The sequence below is a fragment of the Syngnathus floridae genome, chromosome 17 (assembly GCF_059516105.1).
Source record: "Syngnathus floridae isolate MCC-2025c chromosome 17, RoL_Sflo_1.0, whole genome shotgun sequence".
Lineage (NCBI taxonomy): Eukaryota > Metazoa > Chordata > Actinopteri > Syngnathiformes > Syngnathidae > Syngnathus > Syngnathus floridae.
This window is the reverse complement of record NC_142429.1, coordinates 10,193,890-10,217,416: the sequence shown is the minus strand read 5'-3', so window position 1 is coordinate 10,217,416 and position 23,527 is coordinate 10,193,890. Positions and strand designations below refer to the sequence as shown.

The 23,527-nt window shown below is 39.7% G+C and overlaps 1 protein-coding gene and 1 long non-coding RNA gene across 2 annotated transcripts; one reads left to right on the top strand and one right to left on the bottom strand.

The window, feature by feature from the left end:
- Positions 1 to 242: 242 nt before the first annotated feature.
- Positions 243 to 15,064, top strand: LOC148384412 (uncharacterized). The gene is made up of 3 exons (XR_015853507.1): positions 243 to 525; positions 1,239 to 1,302; positions 14,134 to 15,064. It is a non-coding gene; the product is annotated as an uncharacterized LOC148384412 (long non-coding RNA).
- A 944-nt stretch (positions 15,065 to 16,008) lies between these two features.
- foxd7 (forkhead box D7) lies at positions 16,009 to 18,119 on the bottom strand. The gene has a single exon (XM_088358505.1). The coding sequence runs from the start codon at positions 17,843 to 17,845 to the stop codon at positions 16,892 to 16,894; it is 954 nt and encodes a 317-aa protein (XP_088214631.1). The 5' UTR covers positions 17,846 to 18,119; the 3' UTR covers positions 16,009 to 16,891.
- Positions 18,120 to 23,527: the final 5,408 nt, after the last annotated feature.

Here is a 23,527-nt window from a genome sequence, read left to right as displayed (position 1 = left end):
CACATGGTGGCAACATAAACCTGTATAATGGCGATAAAACGGAATATTATCTGGAGTGCGCAGTCTAATATGCAATTTAAAAAAAAGCACTTTGCAAATGTTATTTTAGTTTATAGCAATACAGTTGAAAGCAAGATAATATTGTTATTATTATTGTGGTTATATCCTGAGACTAAAACCATTTTGATACGAATACTATTTTTTGACAGCAAGCTGCGTGACGTCACAGCACGACCCGGAAAGGGTCAACATAAGAAGCGCACCTGCAAATAATTTATGCAGCCTTACCTGTGTATCTTCGGAAAAAAATGCCGAGTACACACTCCGACCATCCACATATGAAGCATGTGTTCTTTATTCATTTCCCGAAGCCAAAAACTCAAAAGGATAAATGTGGGTCAACTTGTGCAAAGGTGCAAAATACCTGTTTAACCCCCAGAAAGCTTCATTTGTCTCTCGTTTGGCGTCTTAATCCTACAAATGATAATCTTGATCCCTTGCCGGGCTACAACCTACACGGAAGTGGTAAGCCATTTTGATTATTTTCATTCATTTTTACTTGGTTTGGCGTTTGGCCCTACTCTTACCGCCTGAGGAAAAATGTTAAAATGTCTCTGCCTCAGTTGTTTGGACTGGTGGTGTTCGATACTGGCTATTTCGGTATCGATTCGATACCGAGTAAATACAGGGCCAGTATCGCTAGTATCGATACAGATACTTACAATAATTAAGGTGGATGCATTGAAATGCCAATTACTGTTTTTGAGATGTTTGCCTTTTTAGTATTATTGTACTTTTTTGTGCAATGCATTTTAATGGATTTTTTTATTCAAGTTAAGTTATTTGTGTTATTTTTTGTGAAAATTATTTTTGAACAGGAGTTTTGTGAGTGGTGTAAAAAGTTTGAGAACCACTGGTCTAAAAAAAAAAAAAAAAAAAAGCCTAAACTCCTGCTTAGTGCCTTGCGGCCACAGAGTAACATGATATTATATTTATTATATTAAATTTATTGTAATCCCTCAAGGAGTATTTCTAAAATGAATGCCCAATAGTCAATATAATTTCAAAATGTAACAAATTAGCTTCCAATTTATCGTAAAGAAACTTGTGTGCCTGACCATGGAACCTTTGGCCGGCCATAGTAATAGCTATCACCTGTTTTTATAACTTTCTGACTTGACAATTATTATCTGTGTAAAGGCAGCCTTTCACAATCACTAAATAATATTTCTTTTCAGAGCGGAGGTGCTTCAAGGTCACAGCAATGATGGACGTTAAGGATAATTTGATCCAGTCCAAAGGGTAAGTGTTGATATCTTCTATGCTGAGATGCATGTTTACTGTTAGGAGGAAATCAGTGGAGGATGAAGAGTGTCTAAAGTTGGCTGTGGTATAGGGATTTATGCTACATAATTTCCACCGTGGACTACTGATGCAATGGGAACCCTTTCTGCCAGACGTTCCTCCTGACACAATAGCAGGTTATGACTTCTACAATGATGTAATTGATACTCTGCTAAAACCATCAGCCATGGCCCATCCTTACATCTCTCATTCTCATTCACTTGGAGGCTCTTCCACGGGAACAGCTAGGCGTTTCCGAATGTGGGTGGTCCGGCCTTGTGGGAGGGAGCGAGGGGAGAGTGAGGGAGAATTAGCCCTGCTCTCATGTTTCCCAAAGAGAGAGGGATGGAGGAGGGAAAAAAAAAAAATCTGACATGAGGAAGAGAGAGTGAGTTAGAAGGAGCGAGAGAGTCAAAGCTTTGAGACTCCACATCTGTCTTCCAGATGTGACCGCCGCAGTTGTCTGAAACTGGTGGGGGGAAAAGTTAAAAAGTAAAGGAAAATTGGTTGCTAAACAGTTTTTTATTGTTAGGGATTACACATGCAGAATAGATGCTCAGGATATCCCGCCCTTTCTCCTTATGAAATAGCACACTAAAGCCCTTGAAGCAAGTGTATATAATAGAGCACCTGTCCAAATATACTCGGTCTTAGGGGGACATAAGATGGGGAAGCATTATGACAAAAATGTATCAATATTTAGATTATGCTTTAAGATAGACAAAATAATGGAACAAAGAAGCATATCTGATCAAGAGAAGTCTCACGGGGGCAACAGAGGTGGGAAGTAACAAAGTACACAAAAATGGAATAATCATGGGTTCCCCATATAAAAAAAAAAAATCCCTTTTTGTCATATTTGGTGTAAATCATGACAACCTGATGTAGTAAATGATAAATATGATCTGTGTGGAAAAAAATTGTCACCTTGTGCATCTTATTTGATTTGTAAGAAACCACCGCGCCTAAGAAAAATCAATCAATCAGAGGTAGTGACACTTACAATAAGTGACTTCTGTCTCTAATTGGTTGTTTTCCGTCAGGCGCAGTGGTTTCTTCCTAATCAAGTAACACAAGGGCCAGAGATGTTTTTATATATTTTAAATCATGTGACTACGAATGTCTGGTTATACCAACAATTTTAACATATTCCATTTTATTGAGTAATTTTAGGGGGAAATGCAAACTTTCCATAGAAGAGTTTGATGGCTTCCACTTTTACCATTTTTTTTTTTTACATGAATATCTTTGCTTTGCTCTGGGGAGCAGACATGGTGGTCAGCATGATGCTGGAAGATCAGACTTCATAGAAGAAGAGGGGGAAAAAAAAGTCATGGAGAGAAAAAAAAGACACGGAGAGTTGATTTGTGCCTGTGTGTGTAAAAGCAAAACCAAAATCTGAACAAACATGAGAGGGAATCACCAGTGAGCCATCATTAACACACTGGCTGGAAGTTTTGCTCCTCTCCCTTGGTGCATAAATGTTGTTCTAAGGTCCTTGTGGTCCCTCTCTGGATTTGGGGGCAGTCCGTCATGTTCGGGATGGTAGACGTCGCAATATTTTTCTGTTATCACCCTATGGGCTCGCAAAGACAGCAAACCAAAGGAAAATAAACAAGATGACACACTTTTTCCTTCCCAGCAGTAAGCCAGTCTCCCTACTGCTGATTTACACCAAAATAACATGCTATGATTAAATACTGCAGACTAGCTTCCTCAAAGCAGACAATACTGTAGTCCAAAGAAAACATTCCAAATAGTTTACTCGTACAGTAAATACATTTGCTTAACATAACTTCGCTTTAGCACTGGAAGGATAAAGTGTAATTATTCTAAAGAGGCCAAAATAACACTCGATAAAACCTGCACCATCCAATGAGATTCGATTCAGACAGCTCACACAAAAGGCTTGCCGCAATAAAGTTAATAATGCACAGATGTGTTGATATAATATATTTATTCTGATGGTTGTCGTAGTGTTTCCTCACTTGTGTAGCTCACTAAAGTACCCAAAATATTTTTTAAATATACCTCTCAATGTAATATGGAACAGTCCTACAAAATAACACACAATAATAATGTCTGGCTGTGGCGAAAAAGTGTATCATAAATCAGCATAAGGGATATAATAAATAAATAAATAAATAAATAAGGTCATGAGGGATATTTTAACCAATATCAAATAAAAAATATGAAGCAAGTACAATGATATTTTTTTATCATGAGTTGCAAACAACTTTTTAATGTAGTTTTAAGTGTAATAAATCTAACTGAGACCACAATTTATATTATTTACCAAACCAGCAACGCAAATATGGGCAATATCAGATGTGTATATCTAATTTAAAGAAAAACATTCCAAATGAATTGTCCCCAAAATAATATTTGTGACAATAACAGAAACAGCACATCAAGTATGTACAGTAGTAGGTAAACCAGATCAAGTCATTAATTAATCTCGAGACAGAATTATACGACTCGTAATAAGTCAAACCCTGTGGCTCAAAAGCGGGATGTTAATCTAAGCAATGCAATGTTTGAACGCTTTTTATCTGATCCAAGAGCTGTAAGTGTGTCAAACGGCCGGGTCTCGCTCCTTCTCTCTCGGAGCCCTCTCATCTTTTTCCCATTAGTGCTCTTTTTATGTTCCATGCGAGCGAGTGTGTGTGTGTGTGGGTGCAATTGTTTGTGTGTGTGTGCGTATTTGTGTGCATGTGTCCAGCTAAAGTTTATTTTTATTGAGTCGTAAAAAACTCCCAAGAGCATATGATTTATCCTGTCATACCTGTATATGTAAAGCATTTTTATTTTACAGAATGACACACACTGTTTTTCAAATTTGTTGGACCGTCATGAAATTTTAGCTATTTATTGGTCTCTAAAGTTCAGAGCTGAGGATATTCATGGGAGAAATATATTGAATTTTATCTATTACTTTAAAGGGAAAATTGTAACTTTTGATTCAGTTTTCATATTAGAATAGTAGTGAAGAACAACAATTTAAAAAATATATAAAATAAAATCTTTGTTGTAAAGTCCCTGAACTGATTCAAGTGCTGCACTTGGTAAAAATAAAAAAGTACAGACCCTAGAAATTTAATTCACTATCAATTTAAAAAATATATATTTTATAATCACTTAAAAGAATACAAAAACTCTTTGCCAAAAATATTTTTTCTTGTTTTACAATTTAAATTTTACATTTACAAAACAAGTTGACAAAAATGGCAAATTAATAAACAGCTGCAAATGGAAAAAATACTTTTTTTTGTAGTTTTTGAACGCCAGAAACAATTTTTATAGTCCCGCAGGCTGACACATTTTTCATTAATCTTCCTCTTCGTCAATGTCAACAACTTTAAACATTTCTCCTAAATAATATCATGACTGTGGAATATTTCCGATAATCGATTGACATCTCAATGACGGTCGATACATCATGTCATCGCCTTGCAGAAGTTCAAAAAGGTGACAAGCCTAATTTGTCACAACAAGGAATATAACATTTCTGTTTTCAATTATAGCGAACAACTAAAAAATACTATTTGCACTTCATTACGACTCTGAAGTTGTGTTGGAGCTGCGAGAAGACAACTTACGACGCTCGCCGAGCCGATGGCCGAATCATATGGTCCGCATAAAGCGACATGTGCTGTTGGCTCTTAAGTGGGTGCATGGAGTAGCGGGGCGCCTTTTTGAAGCTTTGAGAGCCGTCTTCTCTGTAAAGGACACCGTTGTGTGGTTAGGTCGCAGCCTTGTCACAAGCTGAGCTCACATGCTACCCGTCAGTAGTATTACAGGGCTTTGGAGGGATGTGATTGTATTATTCCTGTTGTAACACTCGGCTAATTCAAGGCAGATTTGACCCTCCGCCTATGTTTCTCTTCTATTGGATCAAATCGAAACCCTTCGCTCACCACATGAATGCGTTGCGTTCATACACACGGACTGTCACTCAGTTTCATCCGCTGCGTATGCTAGCTTACGCTAGCTTTTTGCTATGTCATGGAATCTGAGAGAGCAAACGAACGGGAAGAGATATATAAACCTGGAATTGTTTTCTCAGAGCTCACTTGTCCCATGCCAGGAAGAGTCTGAGATCTGACCCGTGCCACCACAGAAGACAATCTTTAAATAGGAGCCTATTTGGAGACACTTTAAGGTTGGCTATTACTACGCCATTACTGCCAAAGTTGAAGCGCCACAAAACAACACTGAGAAGGGTCCAGCTTTCATCACAGCAATACGAGCGACTGCTCGCCGCCAAACGCATAATCATTGCTGGTCAACGGCCCATTATTGTCATATCTCCTCAAACCCAAAACACACACTCGGCTAACACTCGACCTTGAGCTAACAAGGCGAAGCTTTTCCAATGACCGCATGCAAGAGACGAGCAGATTGCAGGGAAGAGGCGCTTGTTTTGGGCTTGACTTTTGAGTCCGGCGAAGGAAACATGAAGCTCTTGGGTGCCGCCGAGATCCCCCGGGGGTATCCAAACCCTCCAATCTGCTATTGGAATGGAAGAAAGTCTCACGAAGAGGGATGGGCCTCTGATTTGTTTTGCGGTCTTTTTGAAAGGCTCCATTTTTGCAGCAGGGGAGGAAGAGGAAACACCAAGTTAACACGACAGGAGAAATAAGATGAAGATGTGCAGATACACTCAAAGAGGATTGTGGAGTCAATATGGAAATAATCAAATGTTTTGTTTTGGTGCTATTGCATCCTTTCACGTATTCTATCTGTCACATAAATTGAATTACCACTGCGCTCAAAGTCGTCAAAGTCGAGAAGAAAAAAAATCGCAGATGTTTCTGGGCACTCTTGCCGTTGTCACATGAATAGTGATCAAAGCGCGTGTCCAATCCCTCCCGTGACATCTTCGTCCATAAATGTGTTTTAGTTTGAGCATGGTTTGCGTAAAGGAGCAAGGACCCGAAGGGGGGTGGGGGACGAGTGTGTGACAGACAAATCGTGAGAGAAGTTGGCGCATCGTGGTGGCTTTCATGTACGCTTGGAGCCTGATCTTCTGGAATAGATATGAGGAGGGGAGATAATGGGACAAATGTCTCATCCAACCACTACAGTAGAAGAGCGTATGGGACTTGCGTGTTTGGCTGGCTAATTCGGAAATGGCTTACACACACATGCTCGGCCATGGGTGTAAACTATTGAGATGCCAATCACAAAGAGCGATGAAGTGGAAAGAAGGATTTTCAACATCCTCAAGCAGTTCAGACAACCACCGTGCCATTAAAAGGAAACAAAACAGTTCCGTCCATATGTGAATCTTGTCCTACTCTCTTTTTGGAATAAACTTACACGATCGGATTCACTCACCAATCTGCTGGCCATATGTCGGACTTCCTCTTGGATGGAAAACTTTAGCACATACTGAATGTGCATGTAGACATTCAAAGCAGTGAAGTTTAAAGATCCTGAGGTTGAACGATTAGTATTTTGATATTTTTTGATGTGGTACTTGTGATAGAAAGAAGGGAAAGCCTTATAATGACAACAGAGCCGCAAATCTTCATTATTGCTATACAAAATGATCTCGGGGTAGCGTGCTAGCTGCTAGGCTAATGTCGTCATTTTAGAATTGAGTAATGATGGGGAAAATGAAGCTTTAAATTTATTTTATGCACCTGTTGTGAGTTATGCTAAGTTGTGGTATTTTTAGCCCAAAGGAGTCCATAAATACAATTGGTTCATGAAGCATATTTGAAGCTTCATTTTCACATCACTAGGATTAATCAAAGTTTGACTTATAAATAATGTCAATGATATTCGTTAGAGATAAATGGGGGGAAAAAATGTGGGTGGTCACATTTGGAGCTTCCACAGTGGACTGTGGTCCATGTTTTTGTGTGACCATGCCTTGCTTTGTCTAAAACTTACATGTCATCTAATGGACTCCAAATACGCCTAAGACCCTTAAGACCCAGGACATTGCAGTGCAACCAAATCATGCAGATATGAAATCCATCAAGCAGCATCCCTCATTTTTCTTCCCTTTTTCTTCCAAAATGACTTCATTCTCAAACATAATGCCAGAGCTCACTCACAGCCAACATATGAATCCATCATCACTCAATGAAATATCACAGGCTGCACAAGCACCCGGGATTTGAAAAACGATTCCACATATTCACACAAACTAATAATTAACGGATGCGATGACTCAACATGTTATTTTTCAGAGGAGACTGTCATGTTGATTTAACAAGGAAGTTAAGACAGCTGAAGTCAGTCCTTGTATGTTGATCGTGACCATGACACATTAAGTATTAGGACCCCCACCCTTCCTTATGCTCTATTAAGGCCGGGTGGTCCAAATCCAGCTCCAGCTTATTAGTGTGTGTGTGTGTGTGGTACCGTCACAACACAATATGACATTTTCTACATGCAAATTGGACTTAAACAATGCACACACGTCTACTGCAGAAACAACAAGGCTACCATTGACACTGACTCCCCCCCCTCCCTCCCTTTTCACCTTCATCATCACCCTCCCTCCCTCCCTCCCTCCCACGTTGTCCGGGCTGCGTCGCTGGCCACAGGGGCCGAGAATGCGGTTCAGGTGCAGGACTCTGCTGTTTCCAATTATCAGAGTATAAATTAGTGTAGCGCTCCCCTGTCTTCTCTCCAAACATTGCTGTCTCTTCATCCTTGTCGACCCTCCACGTTTCACTCCGGCTTTGACCTCCCCCTTTTATATGGTGGTGACACGTACATTTTTGCCTTTACGGCTCTAGTAACCCCCCTGCACTCTTCCAAATGCTCCACTCCGTTCTGTCAAAGTCCATTTGGTATAAAATCTTGCTTTATTAGCCAGCGAGAGTATAAATCTACTGTCATAACTATATCCGAGAGGAACATTACTTCTGGTTTTACGATAAATCGGGTTACTGTAAAACAGGAGGCCGCAGATTAGGTTTCAATGCGAGTCTTTTTTTTTTTTCTGTTTGAGAGTCTTTTCTTCCATAGGTCAGTCTGTTAGAGCGCGTGTTATTTTTCCAGGGTGGAGAGATCAGCTGCAGTGTAGCCAAGTAGGACCTGAGGTCATCCTGGCACTGAGAGTTCACATCTGTTCAAATAAATCCTCCACTGTGCCATAAGCAGTAAAAACACTCTCGCACATGCACTGTCCACGCACACAACCATGCGTGTGAGAAATTGTGGAATGTTGCAGCTTTACTGCAAATAAGATCATTACAATAATTCCAATATTGTCATATTTATGTTCATCAAATAAAGGGTTTTATTAGGCTAAATTTATTTGCATGCTGTTAAAATTGAGAATATATTAGGGTGACATAAGAAAAATAAATTAGAATTATTAATTATATTAATTATGAATATTCTTATCTAAAATATGAAAAACAACGTGATTAAAATGAAAACAAATCGAATGTAAATTTTGCAATTTTATAATTATCTTTTTTCCAGTGTAATAGTGAGAACAAATAGTGTTCCACCCCACATTCCTTACTTTGGCACCTGTCATATGTGTGTTTTTTTTATTTTGTCTTTTTTACAAACTCGACCTGCTGTTGCAAAGGACACGCCACACGGGAGAGAAATTTACACAGCGTGTCCTCCCCAGGCCGTGAGCTGTTCACAGGGATCAAATACTCCCAAGGTGCCATGTGTGTGAATGTATCTCTATTACTGGAGGTCCTCTGATGGGAGCACCACCAGAGCTTCCACCACAGCCTTGTTCTCCACCTCAGAGTGCCCTCAGAGCAGCGTTTTATAACTCCCTGTTGGGAAATTCAAAGAAGACAAGAGGAAAAATAATATTTAAAAAAAAAAAATTAAAAAAAATCTAGGGTTAACTGGGCTGCTACTCTGAAGAAGGACGGATGATAGAGGAGCTTGTTGGCTGCAACACTAGACAAAATGTTTCTCCGTTTACTGCCGCCCCTGACCTTCAGCTGCCTGGAACATGTTAGAGACATGCTAAAAAAAAGGTGAAACAGATGATGAGAAGAGAAAGGGTGAACCCCCCCCCCCCTCCTTCCAAACAAGCCCACTGATGTGATCCTCCTTGCTCTGCAGGAGTCCAGAAGATAAACAACGTGTTGGCTTAAGAGTAACTTTCACTTCTTCCCTCGAACCTCAAATGAGCGTTCGCCGCGGCTCCCTCTCTCCATCCAGATGTTTGGCCCGACAGCAACGACAAGCGGACGCAGAGGACCTGGGGCGATGCAGTAGGGATCTCCAGCGTGGACTGGAATGCTGACCCTCTATCCATCTCCATCAGCCGAGATACGTTTGTTTGACTTGAGATGTGATTGTGTTTTTTCTTCCCCACACCTGCAGCTTCCTCTGAACTCTGCCCCCTCCCAACCCGTTCAGCACCACCCTTGACCCCCTTTTCTCCTATTTTGACTCTGTGGATTGTCGTTGATCGATTGCTTTAGTTTGGAGTAGTACCAATCGTGCTGCTACTACTCATGTTTTCCATTCTCCTGTCGCGTTGCTTTACGGCCAAAAGGTCGAGGAAGGTCTTTTTTTTTTTCTTTTTCCCAGCTCGGCATTTTAATCCAGTCAAGTTGTGAAATGAAACAGGCGTGCTACGTGTGCTGACAGCTTTGGTCTTTCCCTGCTATTTGCTGTCATTTGCCTTGTGATTGACCGCCGGGTTGCGGAGGAGTCGCGTGGTTATCTTTGCATAAAATAATAAACCAGCCCAGACTTGCATTTTGATGCTAAGCTCACTCTCTGGGATGACCATGTCTTTCTCAAAATATGGCGAAAATAAAAATAAAAAAATAAATATTAAATAAATACAGAAATAAATAAATTAAATAAACCACTCCAGACTTACTGAAGCGATTACGCTCAATCCACTTTGCTGTTGCTACGCGGCAATCTTATCAGTGGTCCTTTCAAACATGGTGGGCTGAAAGCTTCTCAAGATGTTCCAGCGATCTGACAACAAACATGTTTATTTACTGACTTCATTTGGCCTTTACAGCTCCCTCGAGTGATAGCCGTTCATGTTGAACTGTTCATTGCCCGTGGATGTTGATTCACTTAAAAAGAAAAAAAAATGCTCTTAAATGTTTGAACAGGTAATGATGTGCTGTGGTAGAAGTGAAAAAGCATATGGGACAAAAAACACTTTCCTTTCGCTTTCTTCTCCCCTGAGTAGAAAGAGAAGCACCGTGGTATGAGAGTGAGTCAGGTTCTGTTAATCAAAATGAATGAGCACCTCTTAAGATTCGCATGTTGACAGCGATCACTCCCCAGTTGACAACAGACTTCCAGATGCGCTCCATCCGGCATGTTTGTGTTGCATTAGTCAACAGAAAAAAAAAAACCATCTTCAAGAGGGCAATAATTGCATGTTTTGATTTTATTTGGATTTTTGTGTGAGCGGCCACAATTCTCATAAAGACTCAAATGTCCATCAAGAGAGGGAAGAATTGAAAGAGGGCAATTGTATAAAAGAAAAAGAACAGGCGACCACTAGGTTTCTATTTGCGCCTTTCCCGCAGTGAATTGAAAGGAATTCTGTGATCACACTCACAATGGCGCATACACCCATGTGTACAAAAAAACAAAAGAAAGAAAACTCTATCCATGCAGTTATGCTTTGCGCTGGACTTGTATTGGCCATAAAAGTAGAGCCCATATGTAAGACATTTATTTTAACAAGTCATTTAAGATACATTTGATATTATATTTGACTTCTTCATGTGGTATATTTAAACTATTAATACAGACAGTAATAAAGTTACTAGCGGCAGGATTCCTGTATGTCATTTGCATATTTCAAACAGCGAGGAAGATATTTGAAGTCGTCCAGAATCCAAACTAAAATATGAACTCCATGCCTTTATACATTTACACAGTGAGTGAATGACCAGATTTTCTCAAGCAAAGGCCAGAGGTGAGCTAAGGTGTTTATTTAAGTATGCAACTCATCTGGCCATTGATTTATTTGAACAGAGGAAATATGGTATAATTATTGGAGTGGGCAACCACAAAAAGTTTCAAGTGCCGTAGGTAGAGACAATATAGCTTCCATAATATACTGCTGGGTGAAGACAGAGTTCATTGTTTACTTTTATACTAAGTGCTGATTTGTTTGGATCTTTGCGATTGAGTCAATCCAAACAACTATACATTATTTTGGCTAGGATTTAACGATTTGAATTTATGTACAGATATGCAATGAGTGCTGTAAATTATTTTTATTGTGAGGCCGGTCAGGTTTTGTCTTATGGAGCTTTTCACTAATTGAATTTAGGCCCCCGCTACCTCGTTCGCTGCCCCCCACCCCTGCTGTTATTCCGGCTGGGTTGCACAGCAAGTCTTCAACACAGCAGCTTTTTCAAATTTGAGGCTTGCGTCGCTCGGCCAAAAGCCACAAATTACCCCCCTCTAGCAGCAGAGAATTAGGAACAATTTTGTGTTAGCTATAAAAAAAAAAAAAAGTGAGGGAGAGAGAAGTGAGGGGAAAATATAGCTTCCAACCGGGACCACCAAGAGAGGCAACATGGGATGAAGAGGCCGACTGTTTGGGTGGCAGGGCGGTGCTACAAAAGCGACTTCAATCAATCCTATCGTATCGCATCTGCATAAGACCATTAGCAAACAAAAAGACGTGAATTATGTTCCTGTTAGAAGCCGCTTGGACGTCTGTTCACATTTACAATTCCCAACAGCAGGCATCGTGTTGCATCATAACATCATATCCAAAACTGACATGAGGTGACAATCTGGAATTTCTTTCTTTCAAACAGGGTGGCATTTTGGATTTACCTCCTCCACCATGCGGTTGGTCCTTTAATCTGAACATTAATGTTAAATGCCTCCTTTTCTTGTTTCTTACAAAGCGTGAGGTTTGGCAAGCCCATATATAATCGACAATACTTGCATTGAGCCGATCCATGTTTTTCTCATTCTGGAACTCTTCCTGCTTTTAAAACCATGCCGTACATTACTGAGGGGAAAAAAGCCAAGTCGATGAGGGGATTTTTTTTTTTTTTTTTTTGGGTGTTCTAATGTCGCTTGATCTCTATGACCATGACTAATACAGCAGGTAGAGCACTTTGTCTTTCTCGGGGATCTGTCAGAAGGTGCAAGCTGATGCCGGTCGGGGTTAGCGACTCCCATTAGTACGTACATCGGCAGCCATCGTGGTTATAGCCTGACCTCGCTGTTGATTGTGCTTCCTGCTCCACTTTTCATTAAATGACAGAGTTTAAGTCTTTGTTTGTGGGGCTAATGGCTCTCATTTAGCCGAAGAAGTGGTTTGGAGGGCTGCTGGTGGGTGACATCACACTCTTGTTGCCTTTGATCAGGTGAAGGTCGGAAGGGCAATGTTTCTTGATGGAAATGGTTTTGTAAACATCTGAAATTATATATCTATTTTTATGAATCCCAAACTTGTATTACATATGTGTGATAGATCAAAAACTTTCCGTGTGGTTCTTTGTATCTTCTGCTTGGTCTCTTCGGTAAATTCCATCTTTGTCTTGACCTTTGAAAAATATTTTTTTACCAGTCAAAAGTTGATTTTTCAGAATCTTCATGGTCATTATTCATCTGCGCTTTGGAAACTGTCAACTCACTTCCTGATATCTGCTTTAGATTTGTTTCTACTTAAAGTAGCCAAAGAATCTGAGTCGGTCATTCAAGGACTTTTAAGGTGTTATTCAAGGTGCCTGAAATTGACGTTGAAATAAATGATCAGCACACTTCTTTGTCTTCGGTTGCTACAACAGCAGTCAACAGTCAGTGATTGATTTTTCCACAAGAGATTTGAGCATTTCTTAAGAAGAAGAAGATCTATCCGCAATCTAACCTTGAAGGCAATTGTGTTTACTGGAGCGCTGCATTTCCTTCGGGGATTGGCTCGCACACCCAAACCGCAGTTTGAGGGCAGGAATATAATGTCTAAGAGGTTTATTTGGAAATTATTGAATTATACTGCATACCAAGTATTTCAAGATGTCATGGACAAATTATTCCTTGCCATTGAAGTGCGTCTTTTCATTTCAGCAGACCATTTTACTTGCTTTTTTTTTTGGGTTTAACTCTTTACATGTCTTCTTCTCCACACTTGCCTCCTTTATTGGGTTTTATTGTCCCCTCTAACCTCATGCTTCAGATCTCCTCTCTGGAGTTGCTCCCACTCCCTCTGAGCGCGTGGCTGAGGTGTGAGATCATTCTCCTTCTGGGTGGCTTTCCTGTTATATGTCACTGTCATGTGTTGGCACTGACACTTGAAGGGGGGTCCCCTTTTCCAAAAACACACCGCACGCTGCTTCACCAATCGGGCAAAGTCGTGCACCAGCGGAATGGTGTCTTTTAATGGGCTTGGCAGGTTAACACGGACTGGTGAAAGCGGGGGAGAGGAGAGGGGGGGGGGGGGGGGGTAATTGAATAACTCCTCAGAGAGTGGCTCAAACAATTTTCTCTGGCAAGTGTGAGTCTTGTGGAAGTTCTGCTTGTGTGGAAATATGAAGGATTTATTGATGATAAGTGCAAAACCGCAACACTGCTTTGCATTCACTAAACTCTGATGCTACAAATTGAAAGGCTAAACTGAATGTAAATGTATCGGCAGGCAGCGGGCTCCTCACATAAATATTGCAGGATCATTTATTCCAAATGACAAGTCTTTGAAAATAATATAGGCATAATGTTTTTATGAACCTGAAGGGATAACCCACAATGCATCACTTTGCCTTTTGGGGTTTAAAATGTGGAAGGCGCTGGCGGTAAGCGATCCACCAATGAGTTTATTCTATTTGTTTGGGTTGGCAGAGGGTGGCAGCTCGGGACCGTGGCGACTCACTTCTCCCTCGTGAACGACCTCCACGTCAGAGGGAGGATCACAAGTCCGAAATGTCAGCGTCCACGTGGAAGTGTGCAAAATCAAGTCAATGATGAATCAGGAATCAATGTGTCATTAATGCAAAATGCCAATGTTCCTCCTCTGGACCTTAAAAAAACATTATAAATTTTACATTTCTATTAACCACAAATATGAATTGGAATTTTTTTTAGCAATCTTTTGTTTCTTTTTAAAGCAAGTCAAGATTAATAGTTCATCCTTGGTTTAGGGAATACAGTGGGCAATAGCAAATTTGAAGCAGAGAAGGCTTTATGTGTTCCCAGAGGATTTAACAAATGTATTTCCAGTACATCGTGTTTTTGAGATTTTTCTTTTTTTCAAGATTGAGCTTTAATATGGGTTTTGAAATTTATGTGGCTATGACGATGCAGGAAAAAATGTCCACCTGTTGCTGAACCTAACTCTTCATTCATAAATATATCCAAATAGTTGACATAATTATTAATAATAATATCCCCATCTTATTGCATACGTAGGCATTTGGTTATTAACATTTTTATGGTTCTTGATACATTTTAAATTCTAACGACATATTATGAGAGAGCCACCTCTTGACAATATTTATTTTATTGTATTCTATAACAAATCTTATATTACAGCATTTTACTTTACCAATCCTAACTTTTTTTTCATAATATTTATTTCACATTTGGCTAACTGAGGATAATAAAAAGCATCTTTCAATGCTATGCAGCGCAGTCGTAGTCACAGCTAACAACAACTCGAAATATATGCCTGTCAACAGTTTATATGACCTCAAAAAATTCCTACTGGCTCAAGTTGAAAACCACCTCAAAGTATATTATTAAATGACTCTCTTGTTTACTTTATCCGTCTAAACCGAGTTATATTTTTTAAACGCTTTCTTGTTTATGCATCTCTAGGTCTGCAAAGAGTGTAGCTAATAATGCAGCTCTATAATGACCAAAAAATGATAAATTCAGTTTAAGATGCCTTCAAGATGAAAAACTCAAACACACACATTCACAAGCCTTGTGTGTTTAACTTGCTTATTTTATCAGGTGCAGCGGCCTCCCCCCCACTCCCCCAAACAACATGACTCCCATTCCCCTCCCCAGCTGCCAATCAGTCATTGCAACATTTTATCGGCCTTGTTCTCAATTCATCTCCATCAGAATTAACAACACGCTCGCCACTAATGGAAAAAGCCATTTGATGTGTGATTCATTGATTTTTTAACATCGGCTGATCACATGACGTTTGGATTGAACCACAGTTGCTCATTAGTGACATAACATTTGTTTGTAACAAGTTTGATCTACGACTAGAATTCTAATTGAGACATTGAAATAATATTAGGCGTTGGATTTATTAGACCTAAGATTTCCAATCAGTAACATTTTGCTTGTAGAAGTGGTTGATGTTAATCTTATAATGGATGCTGATAAACCGCAAGCTGTTAAGCATTAAGCTCTACAATATAAAATATTTGGAAATGATACAAAGAAAGGAAAGAAATCACACGAGCATTAAAAACAGATTGGCTCGATTTAAAACTGTGGTGAAAAACAGGAGCAGTGGCAGAAATATGGGGCCCTTAAAAAAAAAAAAAAATTCTTTTGGGGCCCGCCACTTGCAGCTCCTCACAAAGTTCCAAATTCTGCTCAACGACTATTATTGGATGTAAAGTGTGAACCATTAGCCTTGTCCACAAAGTTCAGCATAGTGCTCTGTCTAAACAGACTCAGTCCAGCATTAAATAAATATTCCAGTGCTTCCAAATCTGTGTTTATTTGACTGTCATGTTGAACGTGGCTCTGCTCTATGCATGGACTTCTATAAACTAAAATAATAAATGAGCTAATCAGAATGTATACATGTGCTTGTACACAGAAGAAAGAATATGGCAATTATTTATTCATTTGTGACCTTGGTTGAATTATGCTCAGTTCAACGTTCAACATTTGTTTTACTATTGCGTATTGTATTTTAAATTATGGCGCAGTTGCAGTAACATTTGGATAAAATGAGAGGTCAAAAGCAACAACTGTGCATTTAGGAAAATAATTTAGATCGCTCTCATTGTTGCATTTTTATAACTCAATATTTTGAAGATACCTCCTCATCTGAATGGTGGAAAAAAAATTTTTTGTATCATCACAAAAGTATATTTGTTTGAGCACTTGTAAAAGAGCTCTGCATAAACAAGTATAAAGTATATTTATTTAACCCGTCAAGCTTCATTTCAATTTTAGCAAGCGTTCGTGCGTTGATTGGAGAATTTTAACGCCTTTATTTTAAAAACTTAAAATAGTTAAAAAATACAATCTCATCATCATTTCAATCCTATGTGGTGATTCATTAATTTTATAAACAATCTACAACAAATTAAAATCACATTTAAAGTAGATGACTTGCATTTCAGTCATTGTCAACTCATAATTATTGTCTAACAGAAAATAATCACTCAAATATATGCATTTTAACATCTGTAACAAAATAGAACTGAATTCACTGTTTCGATATTAATTTTTATTTATTTCCAGGAAAACCTGTCAGTTAGACATTCGTTTTATCACAATTTAAAGAAAAGAAGAAAGGATAGACTGTATCATGTATGTACACGTAAAAAAATAAAACAAAATTTTATGGATTGTCGAAATTGTCTTTGTTACCTGAGAAAATTCAAAGTCCTGCGCATAGAGTTTATTCATTGTCCCGATCACCGACGTGTTTAGCTGCCAGCTCAGGATTTCCACGCTGAGTGTGTAATTTATGATATTCCTGCTGTAAGGTGACCAGGTGAGGCGAGGACACCGCTGGATGGAAAAGCGCCGGGCTTGTGAAAGCTGTTCCGGGCGTCATCTGGGTGGAGTAGGCGGCGCAGTGAGCCGCCGAGAAGGCTTCGATGCTGGGTTGGGACTGGAGGAAAGCCTTGGCTGTGATGGCGCTCCTGGAGAAGAAGCTGGAAAGAGCCGGCAGGATGCTGCTGACAGGTGGGATGGGTGCGTGATGATGATGGTGGTGGTGATGTTGATGCATGTACGGGTAAATATCCAGAGTTGGGAGCTGGAGAGCGGGTGACCCCAGTCCGTAGTGTCCATGGGGGAACGCGTGCAGTGCGCCGCCGGGCTCCACTTGATGGTGCTCCTTGTAGCGGAAGTGTTGCCGCTTGAACCTCTTCCTCCTGCGCAAAAAACTACCGTTCTCAAACATATCGGAAGAATTCGGATCGAGGGTCCAGTAGTTGCCCTTGCCCGGGTTCCCAGGCTCTCTGGGCATTTTTATAAAGCAGTCGTTGAGAGATAAATTGTGCCGGATTGAGTTCTGCCAAGCGGGGAACTTCTCGCGGTAATAGACGAAGCGGTGGCTGATGAAGTCACAGATCTCGCTGAGGGTGAGGCGTTTTTTCGGGCTTTGCAGGATGGCCATCGTGATGAGGGCGATATACGAGTACGGAGGCTTCACCGACACGGGACCTTTCGTTTTAACGGGACTCGCTTGTGGAGGGCTACACGAGTCCGAGTCCCGCTCCTCCCCGTGGGGTGTCAGAGCATCCGCGGTGCGCTCCAGCTCCAACTGCTCCCCTGCGTTATCTCGGAGTCCTTCTCCTACCACGTCGATAACAATATCCTCCATGATATCCGAGCTCAATGTCATGTCCACCTGCAAACAGATGGCAACAAAGCGACAGCTCCTGGGGAAAAAAAAAAGTGGAAGCGCCGTTTACGCACAACTCATCTCCATTCACAAAAAGGAGAGCGCACAACTCGAGCACACGTCACCATCTGTGACATCTTCATACAAACTCCAAAACCCGAATTATTCCAAATATTGTGGTTTTAAAAGGAGGGCGTAAAGGTGCGTATAATTTCGTGCGCCCTCTGAAGGTGTCCGGCATCATCTGTAGTCCGCTGGTTCTCTGTCGCGTAGGTCGGGGTGGTGGAGATGATGTCACGCTTCGGGCCAAGGAAGAAATTCTAACCAATGAAAAGTGCGGAAAGGTAAAACAAGAATGCCTGGACCAGTTAAAAAGAAGTACTCTCATCAGTTGTCCATCCTTGCCAAGTGAATGTTTGCGTCACTGGTCCATTCAGAAAAACACCCCAATGCAAGGAAAAAAAAAGGGGGGGACTATTTTATTTTTAACCGACAGTGGCATCAAAAACACATTTTGTTTTTGTGCTCCAGCTCCCTTTTGCCCCTTAGAGAATATGATTATTTTCATAACCCGACTTGGGACATCTTGTTTTAGAAGTTCGCTACACCCAACTTGAATGAAAATACAAACAAGGAGACGGACAGAAATAATATATATTTTAAAAATCTTTAAAAAGCTATTTCAGACGTACAGCGCTTTATGAGCATCTGCAGCACCATAAATATCCGTTTTGCTTAATTAATTTAGGCACTTAAGCTATAAACGTTTAGAATAAAGCCGTGTTTTAAGTAAACAAGAAATAGCCAATTTCATTTTCACTGCAGACGGTGAAATTTGTTTGCGCAAAAATTGTGCTCCCAAAGTGTACAAGTAGTCAATCATTTTATCGGGTTTAATAAAAGGCGAGTGGCGGAGTTGAGAGAAAAGTGCTAGATTTGCACCAGCTCCGACATAAAAGAGCACTCAGGAGAGCCGGACGCCTTTTTGGTATTGTTAGGAGGCCTCTGGTTGTTTGGGTTTAATGTTGGAAGCCTTAGATGGGGATTCTCACATTTCCTGCCTCTAATCTTATTGATACCTCAGGGCTAAAAAAAAAAAAAAAAAAAAAAAAAAAAAGGACCCGGTCCGGGCTGGGTGGGCTATTTGAGACCAGTAAAGCTGTAGATGATTTCCAAAATTCATCACGCATGTCTGCAGATTGGAAACAGGCCCTTCGTGAGTGAAGTTTTGTGCTTTCAATACGGAGCCCCCGTAAAAATAAAACAGAATCTGCATCGCGCGCACCAAAATTGGGAAGGAAAATTACGCATTCCTCTTTAATTCGTAACTATTTTCAATTAATATCTCATAGAAATTCATTTTAAAACACGCTTGTCATCTGTTTTGCGCCAGAGTTGCGCATATAAGCGTCAAATTATTTGGCCATGAGGAAGATTGCAATGGATCAAAACGAGACTCCATCGTTGCATGAAGCAATAATAAGATGGATGCTTTATGGACCACTTCAGTTGAAATGTTTTCTTACCTCAGTGAAAACTTGAGTCCGTCTACAAGATTTGGCCAGTGATCAATAAAAGAGCCCATTTCTCATTCTCAGACATTGAAGTGGCTTCAAAGAGCTATGTGAGGTTGTTTTCACAAACCGTCCTGTTCTCACCAGACCTTCGAACCTTTACAGTTCACTGGAAAATGTACTGGATGATATACCACTGCTGAAAATAACTGGATGAAATATGTTTGAGACTGCAAGCACGAAAAAAAAAAAAACGAATGCCCTGTTTAGTTATTTAATTTATTAACCCAATTCCACAGCGATACAAATATATTAAAATAGTGATAATATATTAGAATATATTGAAATAATGATAACGCTTCAATAATCATTCGGTCGGTCAATCTCTTCACTCCTGCGCTTACTGGCGTAGATATAGTGACACCCTGTGGCGAAAAAGGGAACTGGTGGATAATTGACTGACAATCTATTAGATATTCAATAGAGGGGGCTGTCACACCAAAAATTATTTATTTATTCATTTTTATATTTTAATTCTGGCGTCTAGACACACGTTAAATTGTTGTTAGCTGCTTTTTCCAAAACCACAATTATGTCTTACTTGTACACTTAAGAATTTCTAAAACTATGATTAAAAAAAAATTCTTGCAAATTACACCGGCTGCAATTGAGTTTAGACTAGCTGGAGGATGATTCATGGTAGAAGACCTCTTATGTTATTTCCATGACATAAACAAAACCAATGAATAATAAATAATAGAATTTTAGACCTTGAATAGCAATACACACACGTGTCACTGCAGGACTAGATTTTTCCTCCTGGCATCATCTACGAGCGGGATTCATCATGTCATACAAACAGGAACAAAGACACAATTCACAAAAACTAATCCCACGTCAGGAGTTTGTTTATTGATGTATCCTTTTGGAAGAATTGAATAAGTAGCAGCTTTCTGCTATGTGAGTGGGTGTGTTTAGTTAACAAGGGAGTGAATAAACACGTTGCGGTCAAATTCAGCAAGCTTTCCAAAATTTTTAATGTGACAAATCTCAGAGGGCTGTGGGAAAGAGACCTAAAATATATATAAGTCTGCCAAACTTCACTATTTGCTATCTGATTATAAATATGCCTCATTTAAATAATAAAAATGTAAGTGTAGCATAAACCATAAAAATCTGACATCTGACGCCAAGTGTTGTGGTCACATGCTTTGACCCTCACCCCTGGACCAACTGGTCCCCGAACACACCCGGGGTCACGACCCCTGGGGTCCCTGGTGTGTATTTTAGGGTCAGACTGTTAGTTTCAAAGCCAAGATTTCTCTCAACACAGGCCCCCTCATAATCCATCATGACACCATGACAAAAAGAAATATGTTCTGTGTGGACAAGAGGGAGTTAGCCATAAATCGTTTATTTTTCTTAAGACCTGGAAATTACTTTTTAATGTGGGCAGTTCTTGGATTCAAATTTGGACTTTGTGAACTTTGCATATTCTCCTAATGTGAACACACACACACACATATACACACACACACACACACACACACACTTACTTGGTGGCACCAGGCCAACTGATCCTTGTAACACCTTCAACAAGGGCTAAGCTGACAGCTACATTCCTCCACACTCAAACATTCCCCGTTGTCCATGAAGCAGCTGCTGTCCTCCTAGAATCTATATTATAGATTACTCACGGCAATAATTAAAATTAAAATCTTTAATTAGATTGTGGTAGGAATCTTAAAAGCTGTTTTTTGTCAGTGATGTCTAGACGTCTTATTTTTGAGTGATGTTGGAATGTGACAGTTTTTTTTCTCTGTAGTCATTTCGGCCCAGTTTGAATTCTACTCTGTGGTGAATTTATGACAACCCTAATGTACTCTGTCCTGCCAAAATCTCTTTTAAAGGCGAAGGTGCACATTACATGCATCATGTAATGTAAGTCAATCTGACAGGAGCATACAACAGTTGTCAAGTTTGGTTTAAATGTGGTCAATGACTTCAAACCATCACCACAAATCTATATTAATATATGGAAAAAAATATATATATGTATATATATTTTTTCTATTTTATTATTTTTTTCTTCAGATGAGTTAACCGTATAAAACGACTCATGCAAAAGTACCCCAGCCTCAAATCAAAATGTCCCACTCTTAAATATAGAGTACGTGTGAAACATTATATTGGGTTTCCTGTGTTGTCGTGTCATCAACCGCAAACTGCAGAGCTTCACTTATGGGAAACATTTATGTTTCACATCTAAACGCAGCACTAATTTTCGTATACTTCGGGACTTACTTGCATCTGATATCTGTTTTGAGGTCACATATTGGAAAAAAGCCACACATTTCCAATGAAAACAAAAAAGAGCAGGTGTGTGTGTGTGTTGGGGGTGGTCCACACACACCATAATGCTGACAAACCACCTCCATGCTTTTATCCTGGACATTCTGGTGGTCACCTGCTCCCTCTGGACCCACAAGTGTTCATCAAACCCTTTCGGCCACACATTAGCACATGCATTTGCTTCAACGGTTGACTCTTAAAACCTGCCAGACATTAAAACGACTGCTCCACCCGAGGCCACAAGTCATTTGCACTTAACGTAATCTCAAACGGATACCGAAGTAAAAGGAAAACAGGTTCTAGCACGTCGGCGCATTGGCTCAGCATTAATACCTCGGAAGTATTTCCAACTGTCGTTTGCACAATGAACAAAATCGAGGAGACTTTGACAATATAATGCTTCGCTATTCTCGCGTGTGGGAAAATGATGAACTCGGTCATGAAAAGGCATTCCGCTTATGAGTAGTATGAACACTAGGCCACGATGTCAGTGCTTATTGTTATCTATTTAACTTAGCGAGGCGCCAAGAAAAACATCAATGAAAGGAAAGAATTATTATCTTTGCTGTCTTTCCCAGCTGTGAAAGCATTTGCAGCCCAAACAGTTCCCTATTTTTTTTAACGAGCCGCTCAATTAAAATCAAGTTAACCTTGTTCACGAAACAAAAAAGCCAAATGATTGCTTATTATGAAATTGGAAGTTTTTCTTCTTGAGTGGCACATGTGGGGTCTTACACTTAATAATTGGAATATCAGCCTGCTAATTAACCGAGAGAAATATATTTAAAGCAGCAGTATGTTTGTATTGACAGTCTGTAATTAAACTTCCATTTGGGCTCAGTGACTCACAGGGCAAGTCACAAAAGTAAAAATCAGGTCAGTGGGACAAAAATGAAGGATAAGCTCGTCGGCATTGTTCTTAAGTGGAACGGAATTACGAAAACATTCCATGAACTAATTTCATAACCAGTTTGAGTACTGTGGCTCAAATGGTAGTCATAGAGCTTCAACAATGGGGAGATCTCATTATTCAAAGGTGTCAGTTAAGAAAAGGTAACAAAGAGAAATTCAAACTTTTTATTTTTAGCTTATTTTTATTTTTAGGTTTTTAGCTTGGTATTTGAACAGGGGTGTGTAGATTTTTTATACCCATTGAATTGACTCACATTTTCTAACTCAATAATATTCTGGGCTCTTCTAAAGTGTTTTAAACCAATCAGCGCTAATGTATGTTATTTATATTTCTAATTTATCACACCGCTCCATTTTCTGTGTGCACAATGCGTATGTATGCCTGGTGTGACATTTTAATCCCTTCATGGAAGCGGATTTGCAATGTTATCCAGCACACGTGATTGCAGGACAATGAAGATATTGAATGGAGGGTTGATCCGCTTGTACCCCCCAAGTATCAATAAGACTCAAGACCCTTAAAAAATAGACCAAGACCGATCTTGAGAACTACAACGCTTTTTTTTTTTTGTGATGCAGCAAATGGTGCAAGTTGTAGCGTAGTAGTATTTTTTGTTTATTTTCTTTGGCTTAGGATGATGGGAGAAGAAAACAAAAATGTGAGAAGAAAAGAAGCGTAACCACCAGAGGTGGCAATTAAATAAGACGTGAAAGCAGGAAAAAAAAGTCTACTGGACAAAATGTCTCTAACTGGATTTTGTCATCATCTATGAACTATTATTGTGTTCATTTATTTTGTAGTCACTTTTCACAGTATTTGAAACATGTCTGATGAATACTATGCTGCAAATAAATTTAGCTTCCAACCCCTTGGCAGCAATGGTAATCATAGGATAGCAAAATC